General features: G+C 51.0%; 2 protein-coding genes across 3 annotated transcripts in view; one reads left to right on the top strand and one right to left on the bottom strand.

Annotated features, from left to right (window-relative positions):
• TNRC6A (trinucleotide repeat containing adaptor 6A) overlaps positions 1–2628 on the top strand; it is a 37734-nt gene extending 35106 nt beyond the window's left edge. For both annotated transcript variants that reach the window (XM_083711989.1, XM_083711988.1), the window contains one exon: positions 425–2628. In XM_083711989.1, coding sequence (XP_083568115.1) covers positions 425–806 — 382 coding nt within the window. In that variant the 3' untranslated portion in view covers positions 807–2628. The remainder of the gene's footprint in view (positions 1–424) is intronic.
• A 206-nt stretch (positions 2629–2834) lies between these two features.
• On the bottom strand, positions 2835–21787 carry LOC310831448 (uncharacterized protein). Its single transcript, XM_083711990.1, has 11 exons — positions 21216–21787; positions 20854–21111; positions 14378–16633; positions 13160–13272; positions 12434–12492; positions 9814–9962; positions 9308–9473; positions 9011–9202; positions 6181–6411; positions 4148–4304; positions 2835–3367 (listed from the first exon to the last, which is right to left on the bottom strand). The coding sequence occupies exons 1-11, from the start codon at positions 21298–21300 to the stop codon at positions 3293–3295; spliced, it is 3741 nt and encodes a 1246-aa protein (XP_083568116.1). The 5' UTR covers positions 21301–21787; the 3' UTR covers positions 2835–3292.
• Between the last annotated feature and the right edge of the window lie 104 nt (positions 21788–21891).

The following is a 21891-nucleotide window of genomic DNA, read 5'->3' as shown; positions in this document are numbered from 1 at the left end:
CCCTGAAAAATAAGATGCTAGTCCTCATGTTTCTGAATGAAGGGCTGGTCTTAACTGGAAGCTGCCTTATACCGAGTCAGACCCTTGGTTCCATCTAGCTCTGTATGGTCTACTCTGACTAGCAGGGGTTCTCTGGGGTTTCAGGCAAGGGGGTCTTTTCCCAGCCTTACCTGCAGATGACATGGGGGGGCAGTGTTTGAACCAGGGGCCTTTTGCATGTGGAGCAGGTGTTCTGCCGCTCTCCTGCCTGACTGGCGCAAGCCAGAGCCTGAATAGTGGGAACAGGGATGCCTGCTGCAATCTCTGTGCGCGAGGAAGGCAGGTGGGCTGGAGTAGTGGAGGATGAGTCGGGGAAGAGAAGATGCAGCCTGCTTTTGAGGGCTTGTGCCCGCCTCAACCCATTTCTGGGGCTCTTTCCGTACAGGTGTGTCCTCGGGAACACTACGATCCTTGCTGATTTTGCCAGTGAAGAGGAGATCAGCCGCTTCTTTGCACAAGGCCAGTCTCTCTCCCCCTCCCCTGCCTGGCAGTCTCTGGGCACAAGTCAGACCCGCCTGGGGCGCCTCGATGGCTCCCACGCATTTTCCAACCGCAACGACCTAAACAGCCACTGGAATGGTGCTGGGCTTTCAGGAACGGGCAGCGGAGACCTCCACGGCACATCCCTCTGGGGGAGCCCTAACTATTCCACAAGCCTCTGGGGTTCCCTGGGCAGCAACGACACCAGGGGAGGGCTGAGCAGCCCATCCCCCCTCAATGCTTTCCTCTCCGTTGACCACCTGGGGGCCGGAGGGGAGTCCATGTAGCCACCTCTTCTTCTTTCAGTGAACAAAACTGTGACCTCAAAGCAGCACTAAATTTGGACTCCCTCTCCCCCCATCCCTCCCCGCCAACCCACCCTCCCCACTTGCAGCCTCCAGGGGTCACCTGTGGAAACGGTTACTTCGTGCGCACATTTCCTCCCCTCTTCCCCGCCCCCTTTGTTTTAGCCCAAAACATCCCAGTTTGAATACTTGAATCGTGCAGGCCAATAATTATAATGTGAAAAAGTTATAGATTTTACACTTCCAGGATATAGTGCTATACATAGTTTAAAGAAAAAACAAAACTACGTAGAATCAGCTTGCTTTTCATGTGTTCCATCGCTTTTTATTTTATTTTATTATTTTGATTTTTTGCTTTGTGGATTCATCATCATTGTCATCATCATTCTTACTATTTTTGCAACTTGCTGATGATGGAGTTTGAGCTTTCTTAGGCTTTGCACAGACTCTGTCCTTCTCCCTGCCCCACAATCGTCAAGGTGGGGGCAGCAGCAGCAGCAGCTCACGGGTGGCGCTTCCTGGAGGACAGACAGAAGGATGCTCCTTGCTTTGGACCAGGCTGTGCCCCACTATGCCTTGACGCCTGCCTGCCCACCTAGCCGCCACGTGGCGGCCCTCCAGCGCCCAACAATTGAATGATGAGACTGGTACCTAGGATGCCAAGCGGAAAAGCCTTGCACCTGTTTGTTCATGTGGAATTAAACTAAAGAATGGAGCTCTGCAGTTTCTGAAACTGCACGCACAGCTATGACTGGCAACCCGGTCTGCTTGTCTGGGCAGGGGGTCCTGCACTTTCAATAGGCGTTTGGTATTTTTGTTTTTGTTTTATTTTGGGGGGGCTCCTGTGTTGGGGTGCTGCCTTGTTTACAGAAATCTTTTATTTTCCTTTTTTTTCTTTTTCTTTTGAGAAACAATGTTTACTCGACCATCACTTAAATATTTTTTAAAAACAAAAAAAAAATTGTGGATGTTAAAAGATGCTTTCTATCTCTGGGAATAACGAGCAGTGTTTGGCCATGTTCCATTTGTGTTTTTTCTATTCCCACCTCCTAAATCTAAGAGCATGGCTCTCAGGAAAAACCAAGGTCCCTACGTAAAACTCCTTGTAGTTTCTTATAGGAAAATAACTTTTAGCACTGATTACTACTTGCTCTGTAAACCTCCTTCTGCCAAAAATTGCTTCAAATCGCTGGAGTTCGACATTCTGTGCTTTCCAATGCTGTCTTTTTAATAGTGTGGGGTGGGAGAGGGGTGCTTGGCTCTTAATCTCTAGTTTCCCCCCAATTTTTGTAAAGCCGGCCCCCTTGTTCCTTTCCTCCTCCCCCTCCCCCCCCCTTTGGTGTGGCCCTTCTTCCTGCTCTCGTGACTGTGTTCAGTGTTTAACCTTAAAGCTGAAGTAACTATGCAGACTGTAACCAAGAACTTGGGCTTACAGAATTTTGTTGTATAAATTTTAAATGTTTTAAAAGTTCCTGCAAATACTTTTCTTGTGAAAGTGTTAAAATCATCTTCTCTTTTGCCACAAATGGTGTTATTACCTGAAGCTTGTTTAGTTGGAGGATGAAAGACTAAACAAGGATAAAAAAAGAAAAGAAACCAATTTTTTTAACTGTGCTGAAAGACGCTCTCATTTCATTGCCTTGATTCTAACTGTTGTGTCTGAAGATGCAAAAGTCGCCAGTGGCTTTTTAACTGTTTACAAATAGAGTGTGATTGTAAAATGTACAGTTTGGGTTGTGTTCTAATTATGAAGTTTCTCCAGATATTAATAAATCATGACATTTTTTGGCTGCTTACCATGGAACGGTCTCATTCGTGATTTGTATTGTTTGTCCGTGTGTCTCCCCTATTCCCCCTGGACCCTCTGCTATTGGTGCACAGGCAGATTTCCTACATTATGCTAGGTTAACAAGGGTAGTATTTGTGTGTTTCCTTTTAGGGCCAGCTCCCATCTTGACAGGACACTTAGAAATTGAGGGGCGTGTGGGGAAAAAATGCTGGGTTTTGGTGTGTTTTTTTAACTCTGGCATTTAATACTTCCATTACAGCAACTTGCACAAAACGAAACAGTAACTGCTCTTCCTCCTCGCCCTTTAATCCAGTTACTTGTCCAGCTTTTTCTGTCAAGGAGATTCCTGTCTCCAAATAGGAACTAACTCCTGCGTCCAAATAGGAACTAACTGCTCAGTCTTGTCCCAGTGTTGGATTCCAGTGCTGTGCTGTTCCTCCCAAGAGTAACTACTCGTAAAAATAAAAATAAAAAATCCAACACCAAACCAGTAAGGCTAGTTTACTTGATGGTTGAGCCTCCTCAAGCCTTTGCATTGAAAACTGACATCAGCCACCTGCCTTGATGGGCTTGCACTGTTCACAGGGTTCAAAGCCACCTCAATCTCTGAGCTGGTCAGGTAGAAATTAAAAGGTTGGTTTCGAGCACGTTGACACGTCCTGTGTCTGACTGGAAGGATTCAGGCTGTCCAGCTTCTCTCCAGGTTGACCAGCTCCATTCCCTCGCAGTAAGAGTGAGGCCTCTGGGCTTTGTGCTGCGGAAAGGAGAGACAGTGGAGCTCCAGGGATTGTTTTGTACTGGGAATGCCGCAGGGGGCTAATTTGGCTGAAAGGGCCCAACCCCTCTCCCCTTTCTGCTGATTTCTATTATTATTTATTGAATTTATATACCACCTTGGGGAGGGGTCTCAGGGTGTTTCACAGAATAAAATCAAGATATAAAACCACAAAATACATAATTAAAATAAAAACAACAACCCAATAGCCCCCCCCCAAAAAAAAACAACCAACACATTTTAAAAGGGCATAGGATGTAAATCAGATCAAAGGCCTGGTTAAAAAGGAACGTTTTCGCCTGGCGCCTAAAGGTGTATAATGAAGGCACCAGGCAAGCAATCCAGAGATGGGGAGCCACTGCAGAGAAGGCCCGTTTTCGTTTTCTAGGGCCAATGAGCAGATGCCACAATATAGGACTATTGCTTTATGGGTGAGCAGCCAGACAACTTACTGGTTGTTGCCAAACTGATGGAGTGACCTTGAGCAAAAGTCTCTTCTCGTAGTCTCCACCATAATCAAGTTACATGAGCAAATTTATATCTTATACCCTCTGGACCCCTTGGAGATTCATGATAACATGCAAATAAGGGTGTGTTTTTTTGTTTGTTTTGCAATATGGGAACGAATAGTTGTGTTTCATCAGAGTTCTGTTCCAAACTACCCAGTGCGCTTCCGTGCCAAAGCGCCACCTCTCCAAACTAGAGACCCACAGCCCAGGGAAGTGTACCTGCTTTCCCCCTGCCCTGGGCCTCACTCACCACTTGCTCCCTGGAGGGGTTGTGCAGAGCAGGGCAAGGGCTCCACTGAATAGGTTCCATGGGCCAGCTGGAGACGGAGACTTCACTGGCCTTCCCAGAGTCTATCATAGGGTCGTTCATGCTGTTGGAGCTCACATCCCAATGGTTGTAATGAGCGCTAAAAAGATTGGAAGGAAGATATCCAGGATGCAAAATGGGAGGAAGCCTTATCTACACATGCTAGACTGTACTGGGGCATTAGATGCAAGGAAACACACATTAAAACGTGGAACACCCAACTCTCTTCCTTGGAAGCCCATGACTTTCCCTGAGGAATGAAAGTAAGGCCAGCATTTTGCCACATCCTACTTAAAAGTGATTTAAAGCGCACCAGGATCAACTACGGTGGTGGTTCAGGGAGAAAGAATTGTAGATTTTGTCAAATGCCAATGCAGTTCTTCCACTGGCTTTCCACCCACTCCAGGGTTCACCAGAGCTTTTGGAAAAGGGAAAGTAGCACAAGTAGTTGTGCTGCAACTATTGGATGCAGCCCAGTATCTCTCTGTTGATAAGGAACTACTGCCATGGTGCATTCTCAGGAAGGATATTTGAGGTGGTCTGCTTCTGAATAATGAATACCAGTTGCTGGAAACCACAAGGGGGGGGGCTCTTGTGCTGGGGTCCTGCTTAATGGATTTCCCATTGGGGCATCTGGTTGGCCACTGTGAGAACAGGATGCTGGAAGGGATGGGCCCCTGGTGGCACCCCTTTGGCCTCATCCAGCAGCTGGGCTTATCTTTAAACCCTTCTCCACTTCTTAGCAGTAATAAAATATTGGGCTTCAGGCATCTGACCCAACTCTAATCGATGAGATAGTTGGGCATGTGACTTTGACCCTGAATGGTTAAAACCTCTTCTCCTAGTTTCCCCTCTTGAGCCCTATCTCCCCACCAAGCATCTACCCCCACCCAGCAGAAGGAAGATCCATGGTTAGATCAATGCTTGCATTCCAAGATTTGAGGTTGGAGGAGGAGGGGCTGAAGGGAGGAAGCTGAAAGTCAGATGCTGCCTTGGGAAAAGCAGCCAAGAAATTGGAGCACAAGGCTGCAGTGTGGGGGCTTATCTCTGCATTTCTGCCGCCGGTTATCAAACTTTTCCTGAGTTCCTCTTTCCATGGCGCTATTAGAGGCCTTATGGTTGGGGAGGTTTTTTCCCTTTAGCACCAAACAAACCAGCATAAGTGGAAAGTTTATGCCAGCTGCTTGGCCTCAGGCCAGCCAGGAGGTTAGCTGTGACAATTGAAGGTCAGTCCTCTGGGCTCAGCCTGTCCTTTCCTTGGGGAGTTCCCACCTCCCTGCCCAGCCTGCTCTCCACCCTGCTGGGCTGTTGCCTGCTGCTGGGGATCAAGCATGATTTGCTTGCTGGGGGGTGGGAAGTCGCTAAGCAATGGAAAACCTTTGCATATGCTAGTCTATATGTACAGAGGGCAAATGAAGGTGGTTTGTGCAGCTCATCTTTTAAAAAACAGGAGGATGAATTTACACTTGCCAAACACAGAGGTAGTTGTCTTGATCTGGTCAGACCGCTGGCCCACCTACAGTCTCCTTCACTGACTTGAGAGCGGCTCTTTGGGGTTTCAAGCTGATATATTTTAAAAATGGGCGTTTGCTTTTACAGCCCAACTCTCCATCAAGGGATTCAGAGTCCATTATCAGTCAGAGAAGAATGGATGGAGCTAGGAACCAGTCAAAGCAAAGCACATCTTTATTTTCCTGTTGCAACTGAGTCCCCCACCCACCCCCATCTTTGCACGAAGGTGAGGAGCATCCAGAACAAAGGTGTGTACGGTCTCTCCCAGCCCTACCTGCAGATGCCGCTGGGGATTGACCCTGGGATGTTCTGCATGCCAAGCAGGTGTCCCATCACTGAGAAACTTGAAACTAAACACTGTATGCCCCTGTGCCATTACAGCTGCAGTCCTTGAAACCCCTTTTCACCAGAACCCTTCGTGCGCTACCCTTTACACCACCCACCATGGCTGCAGTGACGGTTACCTCGGCCGGCCTGCGGCCCCGATGCAGGGGGCATCCTGCGGCTGCTTGCAGTAGCCGTCGGGGCCCATGCAGTCGTCCTGGCAGCTGCAGCAGGCTGTGTCCAGGATCTGCAAGTGCAGCAGTTCTTCCGAGTTGCTGAAGGCCGGGTTGTCCAAGGAGACTGCTGAGGCCAGCCAAGGCTCCGACCAGTAGTGGGCCGAGACATCGTCAAGGCGGCAGAAGCGGCGGTAGCTGGAGGGGTCAAGAGTTTATGATCCCTTATGTTGCTATGAGTCATAGAATCGTAGAGTTGGGATCCCCAAGGGTCATCTAGTCCAACCCCCCATGTAATAGAAACATGTAATGGAAAATCCTAATACTGTAAATAGAGTTACAGATAGGTAGCCGTGTTGGTCTGCCATAGTCAAAACAAAAAAAAATTCCTTCCAGTAGCACCTTAAAGACCAACTAAGTCAGTTCTTGGTATGAGCTTTCGTGTGCATGCACACGAAAGCTCATACCAAGAACTGACTTAGTTGGTCTTTAAGGTGCTACTGGAAGGAATTTTGTTTTTTGTTTTGACTGTAAATACAATTATTTAAAAAAGCAAAAACAAAACATGCTGAAGTAGCATGTTGTTGGGAAGTCCTTGGTAATAAAAAATTATATGCTGGTGGATGGTAGGAAACCTCATAGCAGTTTAGAAAAAGAAATTATTAGTAAAAGAAATTAAAACATTCAAAAAAATTAAAATGGCCAATATACACACCATCATTCTAAAAGCCTGAGCAGGGTTGTCTAAACAAAAATGTTTCTAGAGGCAGGCACAGAAAAGAGTACAGTAGTACCTTGGGTTACATATGCTTCAGGTTACATACGCTTCAGGTTACAGACTCCGCTAACCCAGAAATATTACCTCAGGTTAAGAACTTTGCTTCAGGATAAGAACAGAAATTGTGTTCTGGTGGCGCGGCAGCAGCGGGAGGCCCCATTAGCTAAAGTGGTACCTCAGGTTCAGAACAGTTTCAGGTTAAGAACAGACCTCCGGAACAAATTAAGTACTTAACCCAAGGTACCACTGTACAATGAAGGTCAATTCCCGATGTCAAGAGTCTGGGAGTTCCAGACCGTAGGTGCCGCCACACTAAAATATCTATTTCTTACAAATGTGGAACAGGTATTATGTGACACCTGTAACAGTGCCAGTTCTGCAGGTCAAAGTGGTTGAGAGGATGTTTATGGGGGTTAGGCAAGATGCCCACAGTGAGACCTTCTGCCCAATCTTTTCATTCTAGGAGTGAGATTGCACTCTGCATATGCTCAGAGCCTAGAAAGGGGATTGCATTCTGCATATGCTCAGAGCCTGTAGCCAGAGATTCAAGCCTGGAGTGCTAAAAAGCACAGGCTGAAATGAATCCCCCCTGTCTCTCTCTCAACACAAAGCTCAGTTACACACACACTACCCCCTCACACCCCACCCCCGGATTTCCCTTGGAGTTCAGCCAGAAGCTGCTGGCTGTTTGCTTTTCCCTTGAAAGCAGGCCTGGCGGGAGAAAATAGATCCCTCAGCTCAGCCTAGCAGCCCTCATCCCATTTCCCACCCACCCACAGCCCCACACTAGATGGGAAAAGGCAAGAGCCCTGAGATCTATGGGTGAAGGGTGGTATACTAATCTAATAAATAATAATAAGGGAAGAGCAATGAGTGAACAGTCCTGGGAGCCCAACAAGGCCCAGAGAAAGGGAAGCAGCAGAGACTCAGCACTGCAAACCGCCCCTGTGGGTGCCCTTTCTAAGAGAAGAGGCTAATGAGGAATGTCATGAACAGGGGGGAAGACATCATAGAATTGCAGAGCTGGAAGGCATCTCTAAGGGTCATCTAGCCCAACCCCCTGCAATGCAGCAATCATAGCTAAAGAAGCCCGGACAGGTGGCCACCCAACCTCTGCTTAAACACCTTCGATGAAGGAAAGTCCTTCCTCTTCAAAGGTCAGGGCCAGATTAAGACCTTTAGATGCCCTAATCACTTAATTTTGGGTGCCCCTATATATATATCTGATTCAAAATACAAAATTCAATTCAAAATATGAACAATAACAAACCATAAAATAAAATTTTATTTATTGAAATGAAACAAAACCTACAATAAGGATAGAAAATAATGTTTATCTTTGTATACTTTATAGTTGAAAAGTTTTCTCCTACTTTTTCTAATTGCAAAGTCGTGGATCGGATCCTCAAAACTAATCTTACCTTAACGCATCCACTTCTGTACTTAGTAGAGATAAGACATCAAGCCTGCCTTGTTGCACAGTTGTGCTTTTGGGATTTTTAATATACAGTGGACCCTCTGGATAGGAACTTAATTCATTCTGGCTGTCCGTACGTACCCTGAAAAGTCCGCAACATGAGGCGCTGCTTCTGTGCACGCACGTGGCGTGATAGAGAGCTTCTGCGCATGCGGCGAAACCCGGAAGTATCCACGTCCAGGTTTTCTGCGTTCACAACCCAAAAAGTTACATTACCCGAAGGTAACGTAACCCCAGGATCCACTGTACTTCAGCTGAGAAAACGAATGCTCAGGTGAGCAATTTGTGACCGTTTATTGTTAAAAATCCAGCTATGGAAAATGTCTAACCCTAAACCCCTTCCCTTGATGCCCTAAGCTTGTGCTTATTTTGCTCCACGTTTAAACCAGCCCTGTCCAAGGTGGCCAATGGCACTGTCAAAGCAGTGCATGGATTAAACCAGCAGGGAAGGCAGGGAACCAATGGGAGCAGTGCCCCAGTTTCTCTCCCTTCCTTCCACCTCCATGGAGTCCAGGAAGGGAGGAGAAGGGGCAGGGTCTCACCTGCTCTTGGTCTGATCCGCTCTGGCCTCCAGCAGCAGCATGCGAACTCGGCGGATCACCAGGCCGGCAATGGCAGCTCCGACCACCACCAGGCTCAGCAAGAGGCCACAGGCCACCCCCAGCAAGCCCTGCTGGGTCACCTTGTAATCACAGCGCACCCCCAGGAACCAGAAGTCGCTGCCCACGGGACACCTGGGGAATGAAAGGGGGAAACCATCAGACAGAGGCCTTGAAGGCAGAGACGTGTGTGCAGGGGCAGAGGAACCGGGCGCAAGGCCAGTGCGCCATGGCACTCACTGGCAGACAGGCGTGTGGTTGACGGCATGGGTGCAGATGCCCTCGTTCTTGCAGTAGTCGCGGTGGCACGCGGAGGTGCAGACTGCACTCCCGTCTTCCCCAGTGGAGACGCACTCGTAGCCGGCTTGGCAGGCGAAGAGCACGGAGCAGAGGTCCAGGTGCCGCTCTGTAGGAACAGGCAACAGCTCAGTGGCAGAGCCCCTGCTTGGCATGCAGAAGGCCCCACGTTCTGTCACCAGGTAGGGCTGGGAGAGACTCCGCCCGAGAACCCTGGAGAGCTGCTGCCAGTCAATGTAGACCTAGGTGGGCCCACTGGTGAAAGGCAGCTTCTGATGTGTTTATGGAAAGCAGCCACTTTGTTTAAAATCTTGAGGACTAGAAACTTGTGGGGAGGGGGCCATTGCTCAGTGGGAGAGCTGCTGCTTTGCAGGTGCGCAGGTTCTGTCCCCAGCGGCATCTCCTGGGCAACTGATGTCGGCTGGGTTGGGAAATGGGCAAAAGCTTACCCAGCGTCGTGCTCTGCAGCACCCGGGCATTGCCAACCCATAGCCCCGGCCGCAAGCGCTCCGAGAGGGATGAGCGATTCAGAGCAGCCCACAAGCCGGGAGCCGCTACCAGGAAGAGGGCATCAAATGCCACCACCACACTCCCGGGCCTGCAGAGAGAATAAGAGAATGGTAGAATTGCAGAGGTGGAAGGGTATTCCAAGGACCATCTAGTCCCATGTAATACACAGAAGGTGGCAGAAGGGGCAGCCCCATCTGAGTACTGAGACACACACACATACAGTGGCACCTCAGGTTACATCCGCTTCAGGTTACAGACTCTGCTAACCCAGAAATAGTAGCTTGGGTTAAGAACTTTGCTTCAGGATGAGAACAGAAATTGTGCTCCAGCGGTGCGGCGGCAGCAGGAGGCCCCATTAGCTAAAGTGGTGCTTCAGGTTGAGAATAGTTTCAGGTTAAGTATGGACCTCTGGAACGAATTAAGTACTTAACCCGAGGTACCACTGTACTACCATTCCTAACACAGGAAGTTTCAGGGTCTAGTCATCACCCATAAGCAAAATTATTTTGCAGGGACAGGTTTGGAAATGTGACTCATGAACGCACCAAATACTTTAGGAAATTCCTTGAGTTCTGTGAGTTTTTAAAGGCCTTCCTGCAACCAGCCTCTCCTGGTGATCCAACTCTGCCATTAGATGGAGCTGGCCAGTAAGTTGCCTTCTTCCCTACCCACCTCCTGCACCCTCAGAGATTCCTCAGAGTCATCAAGGCCTTCCTAATGTCATCTGCCTTCCAAGGAGCCACCCAGGACAATTTTGAACTTTTGCATTTTCACCTGCTACACAATGGTGTCAGTCATCTTGCCCTCCCTGAGCCCTGGGATACGGCGGACAAGAAAACCCAAAGAGAGAGGTGGATGGATGGATAGATACCGGATTGATTCACCTGATGGTGATGTAGCCAATCGTAAACATGTTCCTTTGTTTGCTCATACGGTTTTAGCTTCCATTTCCCTTCAACCTTAGTTAGTAGCTGATCATAAGTTGCCCAATTGCTTCTCATATTAATGGTTTTTGTACTCATTACTTCGAGAGGTGAAAGCCAATGTGGTGTTTTCGGCTCTAACAGATTTTGATATCTTTCCCAAACTTCGATTAGCGGCCCTCTAAAAATGTGATTCGCAAACCCCTTGTGTTCTTTCCTTTTGTTCTTCCATAAGTACGCGTGCCAGCCGAATCTATTATCGAAGCCCTCTAAGTCGAGCAGCTCCGTATTCACCAATTTTACCCATTCTTTTATCCAACATAGGCATGATGCCTCATAGTACAGTTTCAGATCCGGCAGGGCAAAGCCCCCTCTTTCCTTTACGTCTGTCAGTAATTTAAACTGAATTCTGGGTTTTTTGCCCTGCCATATGAATCTTGAGACTATCCTTTGCCATTCCTTAAAGATTCGACTCCCTTTGATTATAGGGATGGTCTGGAATAGAAACATCAACCTCGATAAGACATTCATCTTGATTACATTAATCCTTCCCCAGAGTGACAATTTTAGCCCAGATGTTTAGTAGAGATATCAAAGAAAGAGGCTATGCAGATAAAGACTCAAAATTCCAGACAGAAATAATAAACAATAAAGTGAAAATTATATCTAAGATATATAGGATGTTGTTGGACTGGAATTTAGGCGATGAGGAAGTCAAATCGGTGATGATCCATTGGTCAAGGGATATAGGTCATAGTATACAGTTTGAGGATTGGGAGAAACTTTGGAAGGAGGGGGTAAACTTTACGGCGTGTACTTCGATAAGGGAAAACGTCATGAAGATGTTTTATAGGTGGTACTTGACACCCATGAAATTATCAAAAATGTATAAGGTGGATAATAAGTGCTGGAGATGTAAAGACATAGAGGGCTCCTTCTACCATATGTGGTGGGAGTGCCGAAGGGTGAAACAATTTTGGGAGAAAGTACACACTGAATTGAAGAAGATATTAAAGTACACGTTCATAAAGAAACCAGAAATCTTTCTTCTAGGGATATTAGGACAAGAGATAAAAAAGGAAGATCGCAGATTGGTATACTATGCGGTTACGGCAGCAAGGGTAGTATTAGCCCAGAAGTGGAAACTACGGGAAACCCCAACGGTGGAGGAGTGGAGATCTAAGTTGTCAGATTACGCAGAGTTGGATAGATTAACAGGAAAAGTTAGATACATAAGAGACCAAGTGTTCACCAAAGATTGGGAAAAGTATGTAGATTATCTGGAATGTATTAGTGAAGGGCAAATAACGCTAAAGGGATTTAGAGACGCACTGTGAAAGACTAAGAGTTATTGTGCAAAGCAAACAGGAATTAGGAATCGGTATAATGACAATATAAGTAATGAAACGTGTAATTTTATTTATTGCTTCGAATGATTTACGGACAGGCTGAAGGAAGCCCCGTAAGAGACAACTATGTTATGGATGATATGGAAATGATAATTGCTGTTTATTATTTTTAATTTTTCTTTTCTGTGTATTTTCTTTGTATTTGTGTGTTACTTTGTGTTCTTTTTGGAAATAACTAATAAAAAAGAATGAGGACATAAAAAAAAAAAAAAAAAAAGGATAGATACCGGATTGCCTTCACTTCCAGTCGCTGAAATCCCGGCAGAGAATCGAAGAGAGGTGTGACCTTAGAGAGAGAAAAGGGGAAGGGGAAGGAAGGGGAATCAATTAGTCATTGATTTATGGAGCTTCCATCTCCAACCCTTCACCAAAACAGATCCCGGGGGGTTTGCTAACATGAAATAAATCACGCATTAAATACAATTAAATTATAACACCTGCAACAAAACAGACATAATTTATTTAAAAAATCCCTCAGGCATTAAAACAATGAAGCATCATCAGTTCAAAATAATAAACTCTAGGAGGGGTGGGAGAACCTTAGACCTGGAGATGAAATGTGGCCCTCCAGTCCTCTTCACCTGGCCCTTGGAACTATCATCAGGCCCCACCCACTTTCCCCAGGCCCCACCCCTCATTGGCCCATGCTTCACACCCTCCTTGAGTACTTCTGCCCAAGCGGAATGATTTCCTTGTACTCTAATCATGACTCTTGCTTGCCTGGATGAAGATGAGAGGGAAGGGTGCATAGAAACCTGCCGAGTGTTCAAAGGAAAGGTCAGATTCCCATCTGCAGCCCCGCCAACTTTTGCCTCTAGTCCCGCCTCGCCCCCATGGCCATGTGGCCCTGGGAAGGTTGACCAGCAGGGAATGTGGCCTTTAGGCTCTAGGACCTTGGGCAACCCAGTTAAAATCCCACCCAAGTCCTGGGTAAACAGACATGGCTAACCCACCGTTTCGTTGACGCTGAGCACCAGGCCCTGGTACTCGAGTGAGTCGGGGTTCCAGAAGCTTCTGGAAAACTCCATGGCCAGGACCAGCTCACAAGGGATATGCAGGAGAGTGGCTGCAGGAAGGGAGGAGAAGGAAAATAGGACCCACCTCAGCCCAAGGTTGGGGGTGAGGGAAGGAGGGAGAGAGAAAGAGAAAGAGAGAAGAGATTCTTTAGTAGTGATTCCTGCTTTCTACGTATGAGTCTATGATTCGATTACCACCTTCAGGGCCCCAAGTGATGTCAGCTGCCACAGCATGGCAGGATGGTGAGGGTGGATCCACCTGCCCCACAAGTGTAGGGAGCACAGAGGCTGCAGGCTTATAGCATTAAAAAGGAGAGCCAGGAGTCTCTGCAACAGAAAACTTGCTTCAAATAGGCTAATGGCCACAGCTGTAGCTGGACCAGGAGAATGGGTGTAGAAACTGAGCATTCCTTACAGGTTTTTCATTTTATGCCCATGCTTGTGGGTTTCCCACAATGGGCGCTGGGTCAGCCATTGTCAGAACATGGTGCTAGGTGGGGTCCCGTTTGGCCTGACCAGGAAGTCATCTTATGTTTTTACGTTCAGACCCAGACCAGCTTAGTTCCCGCAAGGTGGTGGGGCCTCCTGTGTGTTAAATTCTACCTGAGGATGGCTGGTCCATTAGGGCAAAAGGGCACAGCTGCCGTACGCCTGGATTTTCCCGGGAAAATCCTCTGCCAGCCACTACCTTCTGCCTTTTAACTTATCAACCAATCCGGGAGCAGCCATGGCTGTCCTCTTCCTCCTCCCCACTTCTGTAAAACTCATCAGGGGAGAGGAAAGCGTTGAAACTAGAATCAGTTAACTCCAGCTATTTGTGACCTCTCTGCCTTCAGCCTTACCAGGCCCAACAGGCACTACAGAATCATAGAAAGGTGGAGTAGGAAGGGACCCCAAGGGCCACCTAGTCCAGGCCCCTGCAATGCAGGAATCAGAGAGGGGAAAATCCCCGTCAGATGGCCAACCAACCTCTGCTTAGAAACCTCCAATGAATGAGAGTCCACCGCCTTTGCAGACAGTCCTTTCCAGTCCCCACTAAACCTCGGCTTACAAGGAACTCACCTGCCACAGTACCCCCTCCTAGCTTGCCAACCTTGCCCCCCAGATGAGCTCTGCTTCCCTCCCTCAGTTTGCAGAGAGAGGTGCCCCACTGACCTTTCAGGCGGGGCAGCTGATTCTCTGCCACAAAGACCTGGTGGGCTCTGGGGCGGCCTTCCCTGGGCACGGCCAGCTCCAGTTGCGTTGTGGACTTCTCTGGTGTGGCTGGCGAGAGTCGGGTGCTGGCAACGACAGGTTCCTCCCTTGCAGTGCTCTTTGGTCCTGGAGCTGGCATAGACGGCTGTGTGTGCCCACTGCTCCCTGTTGGAGTGCCTGTTGTTCGGACAAGACCCTCCGGACTAAGCGGAGAACGGGCAATCTCCCTGATAGAGCCACCTTCAGCTGTGGCGCTGGGCCTCTTCCCCCATTCCCAGCTCCTTGTCCTGCCTGGAGAGGTCCACAACCGGTGGGTCACGGGCATGGTCCCAGTGGCTCCTATCTTGCTTGTGGGCACAGCCGTTCCAGAGCCCAAACGGGAGGAATTGGCTGCTTGGGAGTGAAGCTCTGGATTCAACGAAGGAGCTGTGCTCACATCATCTCCCTCTGGAGTGAGCAAGGCAGCCTCAGAGCCCACTGGGGTTTTGGTTGGGCTGGGAGTCCAGCCAGCGGGGGCACCCTTTCCTGGGAGGCTGCTGGTGCTGGTGAGGGGCTCTGCTGCCTCTGTGGCTTGCCAAAGGGACCCCTCTCTTGTTGCCTGCTGGGTGGGGAGTGTTGTGGCTTTATGAGGGCCCTCCCTGGCATCACTAGGCACCCCTGTTCTTTCTCTGTAATTGACAGAGACCTCCATTGGACTGGGGACCATGGTGGGCAAGGTGCCCTCTTCTGCAGCCCCCTTAGGTGTCAGCTGCCTTGGCTGTGAGGATGGCTGTTCAGGATCGCCCCCTTTCGTGGGCCAGGCACTGCCAGGCTCTGGGGGGCTCTGAGATCCTGGCTCTTCTGTGGCTGTGGAAGCCCCGCTGGAGACAATCTCCGCAGCCGTGAGCGGGTCTGTGGCGTTCTGAAACATGGGCACGTCTGTGCTGGCATGCCCACCTGCTCTGGAAGCTCTTGGTTCTTCCATGACACCACCCGGGCCCACAGACGAGGTGAGCAATGTGGACCCAATAGGGAGGTTGCTGGCAGAAGCAGGATGGGTGGCAGAGTCTGCCAACCTCAGGGGCAAAGCTGTCCCCAAGTGGAAAGATGAGGATGAGTGGGGAGCCACCTCTGTACGATGTGGGGATTCTGCAGAAGTAGGCTGAGCATCCACTACAGGCTGTGCTGCCCTCATGGCTTCTGTGGAATTGTGCACCAGGGCTGTTCCACTGGGGACAAAATTGCCTGCGCGTATGGCTTCCTGGGTCATCTCCATCATGTGACCCAACCCTGCCCTGGATCTCGGCGGCGTTGGGAGTGGAGCCAGGGTGGGGCCAGGATCAGAGGGTCCCATGGCACCCCAAGACTCGTGAGATCTGGTTTCTGGCTCCACGCCTGGTGTGCTGCCCCCTGGCCCCTCAGCACCCACCACAGACGGGGCTGTGCTCCAGCCCTGTGGCAATATTTGTGTTGTGATGGTTGCCACATCCTCTTCCTGGGCTGCCCCAGTACCAGCCGCAACTGGCTGTGGAGTGGAAGCCAGAAGAAGGGTCTCCTGAGTCTCTGCAGTGGGTGACTGGGTCTCCTGGGGCCTCAGGCTGCTGGCTCTGGTGGGCATCTTCAGGTCATCTGTAGGGCCCACGCTGCGTGTTTCATTCATAGCACTTGGGGGTCCCTGGCTCTCCGGCCAAGGGTGCTGAGGCTCAGCCTGGGTCTGTGTAGCAGCTTGCACTTTGGAGGCCAGAAGCAGAGAGGGGCTGGTGGACTGCCAGACCTCAGGGGCTTCCTCTCCAGTTCCAGGGCTGGAGGGTTCTTCCGAAAGAGAAGAGGGCCAAGAATTTTGACCTGCAGCACCCTTTGGGGAAATGGGCCCAGGAAGCAACGCTGAGAAGGTCACAGGCTTGGTTGTGATGAGGCGTGGACTTGGTTGGGGCAGCCCACCAACCCCCAATGTGCTCTCTTGAGTGGGGAACTGAGTGCCTCTCCCAGTGGCAACTGCTGCTCTGCTTTCTTCCACCTCCGTTGGCCTCCTCGATGTTTCTTCTTGGCTGGCATCAAGGACAGCAGATCCAGTCTGCAAGTCTGGGTGCGACGCAGTGGGGACAGCAGCATCAGTGGATGAGGGACGGTGCCAGGTGATGCCAGAGGGCTCAGCGCTGCCATGGAGGAGGGTCTTCAGTGTCTTACTGGTGCTTTGCCCTACAGGTAGAGAGTCCTGCAGCCCAGAGAAATCTGACCCTGTGGGGTGGAGGGAAAGCAGAGGCAGTGAGCTCCCTGGGGGGAAAGTCGAGGGGTAGCACCATCTTCACTGCCACCCCTACAGGCAGAAAAGCAGAGGCGTCTTCAGGATCTGAGCTGCAAATGTCAGCAAGTGCCCTTTGTTCAACCAGACGCAAGGAGGTTAAAGCACCGGGAGGTACCAGGCAGTGGTGTTGTGCTGATGCTACACGCTGGCAGCCCCGGGAGGGTGAATAAGCCAAAGCCCCCAAACCTCCTGTTCCAAAAATGCATTTAAACACAGAGCTCTCTCGGTGCAACTGTAAAGCTCCCTTGTTATTTTTGCAATTGGATGCTGGATGTACAGTGGTACCTCGGGTTACAGACGCTTCAGGTTACAGACTCCGCTAACCCAGAAATAGTACCTCGGGTTAAGAATTCTGCTTCAGGATAAGAACATAAATCGTGCTCCGGTGGCGCAGCAGCAGGAGGCCCCATTAGCTAAAGTGGTGCTTCAGGTTAAGAACAGTTTCAGGTTAAGAACGGACCTCTGGAATGAATTAAGTTCTTAACCCGAGGTACCACTGTAGTTGTTGATGCAACCTTGCTATATTTATAGCACTGAAGTGTTTTGCTTTGTTTTTGTCTGGTGTTCTCTATACTGTTGTGGTGTTTTGTTGCTATTAGGAAATTATTTTTGCACTTTGATTTTGAAATGCTCTCCTCTTTTCTTTGTTGTAAGCTGCTTTGAGCACGGAAAAGCAGCATACAAGGAGAATCAATGAGTGATTTGCTTTTGATCTGGTTTTGCTGGTTTGGGGGTGGAGCAGCTGCCCTGCTTCTCACCGGATTTCTGCACCATGCATGGACACCACACACACATCCGGACCGTAGTTACACAGCTCTCAATCCCAAGACGAAGTTGGGAACCGAAACCTTATGCAAGAACATGGGGTGGGGCAGAAATCTCCCCCCAGCCTCCCAGGGGCCACAGCGTAGCTATTGGGTAAGAATGGCTCTGGAGCTGCCGTCTCAGTGGCAGAATATTCGACAGAAGCCCAGCTAATAATCCAGAACAGGCACTCAAGACAACCCACCCAGATATTCTGCATCACTCTCTCTGTGTTGCCAAGGCAACAAGCTTTCTCTGGCACAGACCGCTATCTGACACGGCTGGTTCGGAGGAGGAGGCTGGCATCGTGTCTGCTGTGGAAGAAATCCACGTTTTGTACGAGGAACTCCTGGATCCTCTGCATTCATATGCTCATATCCGAGACACAGGACTTGATGGGTGGGGGCAAAGCAGAAGGCAGAGACCCCAGGGAATGAGGAAGGGTGTGCATCAGCAACTGTAGGATAAGTGCCACTACTCTTTCCTGCATCCACACACACAGCTGCGATGTCATCCATCATAGCGAACATCTGGATTCAGGCAGAGCATCATGCACCCCATAGTTATCAGTCTCTGATAGGCTTACAACGACTACTTCTCGTCTGATTGCCAGTGGGGAAGGAAAATCCTCCCTCCCCTAAGCAGCCAGGTTGTCCTTAGAGCACTGCCTGTCACTCATACAGATGGACTGAGAGAGATAAGCCCAGGCCAGTAAGAGCCTGCGGTATATTAAGTTGGCAGCCAGACCACCAGGCCAGTCTAGGCTGCCCATGACCTCTCTGATTAAGAGTTGACTGAAACCTTGAAGCCTTTGCCCTCCTACTCTCCACCTAAGGTTGAACAATCAAAGAGGGGCATTGTATCAGCCCTGCATCTCTTGTCCTGAAGACGGGGGGGGGGGGGCAGAATACGGCCCTCCATGACTATCTGGCCCTCACCTGCCTTGCCATCTCCTCAAGTGCCCTTGAAGTGTAATGATGTCACTTCGCTTGCCCGGATGGAAGACAAGAGCTGTGCAGAAATATCTGACTTTTGTGTGGCTGGAAAGTAGAAAAGTGGAGAATGGCGGTGGAAACTGCTGTTTTGCCTCTGGCCACACTCACTTTGACCCATGACTCTGTCCACACCTGGCATGTGGTCCCCATAAAGTTGCTCGTAAGGCAATGTGGCTCTCAGGCTCAAAAATGTTCCCCACACTTTGTCTTACAGAGGGGAAGGTACATGCCTAGCCACACTCTTCCAAAGGAACAGAGTCATAACTCGCTGCCCTCCTCCCATCCCAACCTAGAGATGAGCATCTAGACCACATAAGTGTTCTATGAATTTGCTGGCATTGCTTTCTTCTAAACACAACCATGTGTCAAGAGCAAGAGCTTCATTCCTCCATCAACGAAAACCCTAAGCAAGGTAAAGGAGAGTTTGGGTCACTAGCAAGAGGTTTTCATTGGGGTTGGTAGGCAAGCATGAGATGGACATATTTAATCTAGGGATTGTGAAGGAAAGCTAGCCCTGGATGGAAACCCCAACGGCTCTGCTGGGATCCCACAAAGGCAGCTGCTTCCTACTGTGGTTCTGTTGCTTTTTTCCTCTTGCATAATATTTCCATTCTACTCAGTCTAGGAATGCAGCTCTAAGAAAGATACCCAGCTCTGGCACAAAGCCAGCACCAACCCCAAAAGACCTGCCTGCAGCTAACTGCACACCCACACAGATACATCCTCACAGCACCATAAGGTGAGATGATGTCTTTCTGGAGTGGAGATAGGAGTCGAGCAAGGGGACAGGCGGCGGCAAAGGTGCAGATACCTGTAGACAGAGCAGCACCCTGCAGATCAGACTCCTCCTGGAACATAGCAAGGGAGGAAAACGAAGAGCCATGTGCAGAGTGCTCCTTCCTGCCCCACGAAGGAGCCACAACCAGCCTCCAAAACATGGCAGACATTAGGAAGAACATGGGGCTTCGCAGCCGGGCATTATCCTTTGGGGGTGCTGCCAGGGTAAGACTTGGGGGCAGAGGTCCAGGCCCCACCCCACCCCACTTAGCAGAAGGAGCAGCTGGTTTCCCGAAACGCAGCAAGAGCAGCGTGGGACATTTTGAAGCCAGTGAAAAAATGCACATGGCCATCTAAAGGGGATGGTGCTTGTGGGTGCTTTAAAGCTATGGACTCCATTGTCCACAGCTGGAGGCTGCTATGCTTCTAAATACCAGTTGCTGGAAACCAGAGCAGGGAAGAGCACTCTTGGGCTTGGGTCCTGCCTATGCGTTTCCCACTGGGACATCTGGTAGGCCACTGTGAGAACAGGATGCTGGACTAGATGGGCCACTGGCCTGATCCAGAAGGCTCTTTTTATTTTCTGATTTTCTTTTTAAAATTTGGCACCCTCTTCTACTTTCTGCCTTCTGTTGTTTGCCATTGCTGCAGCGCCCCCTGTGGTGCCCTCTTGGCTCTGCACACAGTGTGGTAGCATTCTCCTAAATCTGCCTCTGCTGCTGCTGTCCTACCTTACTAGGCTGTTGTCAAGATTAAAATATGAAAAGCCCCATGAACATTTGAATGCACTAAACAATTACAGTACGGCACACGGCCATCATACTTATGTAAGCAGTTTAGCTATTTTTTTAAAAAAATCAAGTGTGGCATGTAAATCTTCCTAAATGATGAGCAGTAATTTATTAATGACTGGGGGTGTGCAAAAATGTTCCCTGTTGGAAGGTCAGGTGCACTGTATCTTCCATGAAGCAGGGGGCTGGGGAGCTACCCTGTGGCTCCCAGATGATGCTGAGCTCTCATCACCCCAAACCAGCACAGCCAAAAGTCAAGGAGGAGGATGGGAGATGGAGTCCAGACACATCTGGGGGGGTGGGGTGGCACAGACAAGTCACTTCAGTGATCAAAATTGGGGTGAGGTCGCCCTGCAGCACCAATGACTCCCAAATTCACCCTCCCCACACCAGACCCAGGTTCAGACCTGCCAAATCTCCACCACCCACCCGGTGCTGGCATTTCCAGGCAGGCAACAAGTGGTGGAGTGGGGGGGGGGGTCCTCGGGCGAGCGAGACGCCTTGTTGGGGTGCCCCATGCCTGAGGCCACTTGGCTCCCCCAGGGAGCGATCTTCGGCTCCAGCGTCCCCAGCCGGCGAAGAAGGGCTGTTGCCCGGTTTTGGAGGGCGCTGGCAACATCATCCGAGAGAAGCGGGTCTCTGAGCGTGTGCAAAGAGCGCCCTAGCCTTGCCCACCCCCGGCAGGCAGTACCCGACGGGGCGGGGTCTTCCCCGATGCCAAGGACAGCGAGACCGATCGCCAGCCGGGCGACCTTCTGGAGCCCTCTCGAGGGAAGGGGTCCTTACCGGAGGAGGGGGTGATGGCGAGGCCAGGCTGAGGAGTCCTACCGGCGCCTTGCTGGTCCCCGCGGGGCCGCCGACGCTGCCGCCCGCCTTCCCGGCCGCCCCCCTCGAAGTCCACCTGCAGCGGGTCTGGCGGGGCCGCCGACGCCGGCGCCTCCTGCCCCTCGACGGGGAGCGGCTGCCTGGGGAGGAGATCCGAGCAGGGGGGGCCCTCGGGGGCGGCCGAGGCGTCCAGGCGTCGCTCGCAGCCTCCGGAGCGCCCTGCGCGGAGAGAGACACAGGAGGGCAGGAGAGGAGCCCGCGGTACCCCGTGGTGCCCGACGGAGCGCCCGGCCCACCCCGCGCCCCCCTCGCCCGCGCCTTACCTGCGGCGGCCAGCAGGGCCAGGAGCGCCACGAGAGAGCAGCGGAGGCGGCGGCAGCAGCAGCAGCGGCGGCGGTGGAGGTCCATGCTGCGCGCCCGGCTCCCTCCGAAGCGCGCCGCCGTCGCTGCCAGGAAGCGGAGCCCCCCCCCCCCTCCGCCCTGCTCGCCACCTCCCGTGCGCGACACGAGCCAGCGAGCGCGCGGCGGGCACAAAAGGAGGAGGCGGAGAAGCAGCAGCAGCCGCCGCCGCCCCAGACCCGGAAAGCGGAGCCCCCCGGCTTGGAGACGGGAAGTCCCCGCCTGCTCCCAACTCCGGGACGCCCGCGGTGGCACGACGGGAGGAGGCGAGGGAGGCAGCAGCCCCAGAGCTTGCCGGCGCACGTGGGGAGGAAAAGTTGCTCTCTGAGCATCTGCAGAGTGCCCTGACTGGCCCACGCCTCCCCCTCGAGGGAGGGGCGTGTGGGGCCAAGAGCAGCCGAGGGGGTCTCCTGGTTGCCCTCTCCGGGACAGGCACTCGGGGACTTCGACTGACGCCCTGCTAGGTACTTCAATCCCAGGGACTCCCTGGCCCTCTGGGAGCCTCCGTCTAGCAGGAGGCAATTCAGGCGCTGGTGGCCAAATGTGGCACACCAGGCTTCTCTCTCTGGCCCTAGGGAGCACACACACCCTCCCCATGTT

The sequence above is a fragment of the Podarcis gaigeae genome (assembly GCF_964106915.1).
Source record: "Podarcis gaigeae genome assembly, chromosome: 14".
Lineage (NCBI taxonomy): Eukaryota > Metazoa > Chordata > Lepidosauria > Squamata > Lacertidae > Podarcis > Podarcis gaigeae.
Note: the sequence above shows the minus strand (reverse complement) of the source record. Positions and strands in the feature narration are given on the sequence as shown.